This window comes from Empidonax traillii, unplaced genomic scaffold, assembly GCF_003031625.1.
Source record: "Empidonax traillii isolate 1590-97213 ecotype Southwest subspecies unplaced genomic scaffold, ASM303162v1 scaffold167:size2001844, whole genome shotgun sequence".
NCBI lineage: Eukaryota > Metazoa > Chordata > Aves > Passeriformes > Tyrannidae > Empidonax > Empidonax traillii.
Window position 1 is genome coordinate 393,359 of NW_020955360.1, and position 4,574 is coordinate 397,932.

The 4,574-nt window shown below is 52.8% G+C and overlaps 1 protein-coding gene across 1 annotated transcript; it reads left to right on the plus strand.

Annotated features, from left to right (window-relative positions):
• The first annotated feature begins 3,306 nt into the window (after window positions 1-3,306).
• GSX2 (GS homeobox 2) lies at window positions 3,307-4,323 on the plus strand. The gene is made up of 2 exons (XM_027885512.1): window positions 3,307-3,763; window positions 3,983-4,323. Exons 1-2 carry the CDS (start codon window positions 3,307-3,309, stop codon window positions 4,321-4,323), a joined length of 798 nt encoding a protein of 265 aa, XP_027741313.1.
• The last annotated feature ends 251 nt before the right edge of the window (window positions 4,324-4,574 follow it).

Consider the following 4,574-nt stretch of genomic DNA (forward strand, 5'->3'; position numbering starts at 1 on the left):
TTGTTTTTTTTTTTTTTTTTTTTTTTTTTTTTTTTTTTTTTTTTTTTTTTTTTTTTTTTTTTCTGGTAGAAACGTGTCCCCGGGCTGCGGCGCTTTCCACGGAGGCAGCTCCTCCCGTGCACTCAGGAGATGCGCGCCTGAAAGCCGTTGCTTTCGCCGGGTGGGCATGGCTTTTTCTTCTGCGGAGAGCTGCGGGGGTTGGGGGAGGGAAGGGAAAGGAAAGAGTTGCTTTGTCATTTAAGCCGTGAATCTCCTCTACATAAAGGTGTTAGAGACATCTGGAAGAAAAGAGGGACCAGCACCCAGTCCGGCGCTCTGCGGACCAGGGGAGAGGCTCTGATGTTCTTTTTGAACTGCTCCACTTTCAAAAGGGGGCAATTTCGTTACATTCTCATTTGTTACACTGTCTTGAACTAAAGGCAGACAAAGCTATACTCTGTCACCCCGAGCAGAATGAAGGGAATCAAAGGATTTTCCCTTAAAAGGACTAATTTTCTCCTTGAATTATGAAAGTAATGGCTAGGTAACAGCCTGTGCTCTGTACCCAACTGCTTAATACCTTCTAAATCCTTCCACGTGGCTCTCCCAGTCGTAGCAATTAGAGCTCATTATAGGCTCATAAGAGCTCTCATTTCGGGGATTACTTAATGGACAATGAAATTTTATCGGACAGAATTATTGAAAAATAAAATTGTAACGAGGCCGATGTGATGTGGGCGCACGCCTTGCATCATTCCGCCTGGTTTGGGATGTCTTTGCTTTCAAATGACTTCTTTTCTTGCTCTGGCTTTCAGGGGTGGGTTTTTCTTAGTGGTTTTTTTTTTTTTTCTCTCTCTCTCTCTCTCTATCACTGCACTTGGTTTATTATAACAATTACAAATTGCAATTTTGATCTGACTCTAACTCTGTCTGCCTTCCCTCTCGACAGCCCCTTCCTCAGATCCACTCCATCACTGCAGACAGCTTTTCTCCACTAAGGTTTGGGGTTGTATTATTATTGTTATTGTTGTTAGTATTATCATTTTCCAGAACAGCCTCTCATAAAGGAAAATAATAAATGAATAAAAATAAAATAAAATGCAGGTATATATTCAAATCTTCTCCAGGTAAGTTGTGTTTCAAGCGGGAGGAGCCAGACAAAAGAGTCCCATGCCTGTGCACAGTGACCGTGACTAGAATCTCACCGGCTCCACCGGAGCTCAGGAGGCAGAGTCCCCGAGTATCCCGGGGCCGCCGATCCCAGGGCCTCGGCGGCGGCGGCGCGGGCAGCGGTCCCTGGAGCTCTGGGGTCCGAGGTTTCCGGGGCCTCGGCTGGGCCTTCAGCAGCGGTTTGGGGAAAAGTAGGTGAGGTCGGAGCCGACCGGCCTAAACCCCACGAGCCCCTAATTGTTGTCACAAGACGCAGGATTAGCGCATTGCTGGAATAGCTGTCTGTTTACACTCCGGAGCCCCCGCCGGCCGGTAAACACTTTCTAATTGAATTCTAATCACATTCAAATAGCTTCATAACCAGCCTCAGCTGCAATTCATAAAACTTTAATTGCCATCCATAAATCCTCAGATTGCTGAGTGCGGAGTGTCCCTAAAAACGCTGTTGCATCGTGCATGCTCGGGGAGGTGCGGGGAGAAAGGCGAGCAGGGCTGGGGGAGAGTTGGTCCCTGCTCAGAGGGGCCCGCACAGCGGCACTGTCCGGTAGCAGACTGGGGACGGGGATGGGACAGAACAGCGGGGCGAGACCTGGCCCTTCTCTCTGCAAGGCTCGAGTTGCACCGCCGAGCCTCCCTGTGATCTCAGAAGGGCCGAAATGTCGTCTCCACCAAGACGGCGGTTTTATTTTGCTGGGTTTTAACAGCGAGAGAGTGGGTGTGCGGGAGGGCTGATAGGATGCCCGCCGTCCGGCCCTGCCTTTGCTCATGACAATCGCTTCTGAACACTTTTCGGCTATTGCTGCACTCCCGAGACTCTACTCAGCCTCTGCTAATCAGGCGTAGTCTGTGTTTTCTGCTTTATAGCACAATTGTCGCTTCCCTTTCCCGTGTCAAGTGGGATGGGATCTGCACTCGGTTTTAACAGGCGCTTTGCATCTGCCAAAGAAGAATACGATCGCCCTTCTATTAAATGATAAGTGTCTTCTTAAACTCCAATGAAACAGGTCATTGGAAAATCTGCGAATACCTTGGCTTTCTAATGCACTCTGAAATGCTTCGGAGCCACCGACCGTATTTAGCTGTTTATCCAATTTTACTTTGAGTGAGTGCTTCAGCAAACTTGGTGGAGATCAAAGAATCCCTCCCTGACATGTTCGCTTTTCATTAGCGCTGCGCGCTGCGGTCCTGGAGCGGGCGGGGAAGTTCACTTGGAAGTTTTCCGTTTTGATACCGTTTGGCTGAGAAGTGTCCAGATATTTGAAGGCTTTGTCCGTTGCAGTAATTGCCAATTTGACAAGATTCACTCAGGGTGAAAAGGGCGAGGGAAAAAAAAAAAAAAAAAACAACAAAAAACACCCCCACAAACCAACCCAAAACAAAACGCTCAACCCACCCGACATACATATGTATGTGTAGACACACTAACGCGCGCCATCCCTAACTTTATATCCATGTCTGCATCTGTGTTCCTGGCTTCTCTGATGCGGAAAGGGTCTCCTGAAGGAGTCCTGAGTGCAGAGAGTGGACCAGACTGGAGAAAGGTATTGGTCCGAGGCTTCCGTGGGATTCACGGCTCCTTGGATGTTATTTGACTGGGTGTGAGTGAGAAGGGTTGACCTGCTTGTTTCAACGCAACACCTGTTCTCACCTCTTGTTCCCTCCTGGCAGAGGAAAGAAGCATTCTTCTCGGGCAAAACCCCCAACACCGCGGGTTTGTTGACAGGGGGATACGCCTGCGAGCGCAACATATAACGGGGCCGTGGGACAGCCGCCCCCTCCCCTCTTTCTCTGCTGCTATAATTTATCTGAGGCGGAGGCGAAGGAGTGAAGTCATCGGGCAACGAGCAAACACGCACACTTTGCCGCCCCCCTACCCCGCTTTGCTCCCCCCCGGCAGCCTCTCCTGCTGGCCTGGGAACCCGGGGAGATTTAGATCTGCGAGGCTTTCAGCCATCACGTGTTTAAATAGTTGATATAAAACCCCGGCGCAGGGTATCCAGGCGGGGGAACTTTAAGACCAGCCCTCTCCAGGGACCCTTTTGTTCAGCTCTCAAACATAAGCACCTTCTCGACTCGCCAGGACTTCAGTGGCAACTTGGCCAAGCAGGAAAATCCCGACTTTCGGAAAGCCGTTCCCCGGCCTCGCAGCCCTCCGCAATGTCCCGCTCCTTCTATGTCGACTCCTTAATCATCAAAGACTCTTCGAGGCCGGCTCCGTCCCTGCCTGAGCATCATCACGGCCAGGACTTCTTCATCCCTCTCAGCATGCCTTCTCCCCTCGTCATGTCGGTGTCGGGCCCGGGCTGCCCGTCCCGAAAGAGCGGCGCCTTCTGCGTGTGCCCGCTCTGTGTCACCTCGCACCTGCACTCCTCCCGTGGCGGCAGCGGCGGCGGCGGGGCCATCCCTCTGCTCAAGAGCCAGTTCCCGACCGCCGCAGGCGAGGCCCAGTGCTGCCCGCGGACCGGCCACGCTCACCACCCGCCGCAGCACCCACCGGCCGCCGCCTCGGTGCCCGCCGCCGCCGCCCTGGGGCACCCTGCGCATCACCCACCTGCCTGCGCCGCCACCACCTACAGCGTCAGCGACCCCCGGAGGTTTCACTGCCTCGGCATGGGTAGGAGCGCTGCTGCCGCCGGGAAAGGGGGGGCAGCGGGAGAAGGGGATCCCCAGAGGGAAAGCGGCTGCCTCGGGTAGGAAAGCTGAGGGAAAATGTTTTTTCTCCTTCTCCGTCTCTTTCTCCCTCTCTCCCTCTCCCTCTCTCTCCCTCTCCCTCCTCCTTTCCTCCTTCTCCTTTGCCCCGTCACGCTGAAATCCGCGCTTCTCTCCCATCCAGGAGGGTCCGAATCCAGCCAAATTCAAAACGGGAAACGTATGAGGACAGCTTTTACCAGCACCCAGCTCTTGGAGTTGGAGAGGGAATTCTCCTCCAACATGTACCTGTCCCGGCTGCGGAGGATCGAGATAGCCACGTACCTGAACCTGTCCGAGAAACAAGTGAAAATCTGGTTCCAAAACAGGAGGGTGAAGCACAAGAAAGAAGGCAAAGGCACCCAGCGAAACTCGCACGGGGGCTGCAAGTGCAGCACCAGCCAGGGGCATTACCCCCGGTCGGAGGACGAAGAGTCTCTATCCCCCTCATCGGCTACAGAGGATAAAGAGGTCTCCCCGTTATGAGCCCGGCTCGGAGCTCCGCTGCCACCGCTGCGTCCCAGCCCTCACCTGGCACCTCTGCCCAGGGACTGCAGCCCGTTAACCTTCAGCGGGCTGGCCCTCACCAGGGAGGTTGATTGTCATCCCTTTGCAGTAATAGAAAGAGATATATAAATATATTTTCGGAATGTAAATGTTTTAGTCGTGAGAGTTCAACTAAAACGTTATTTATGTAACCCCAGGACAGAGCACCTGCTCTTTCTAACATGTAATAT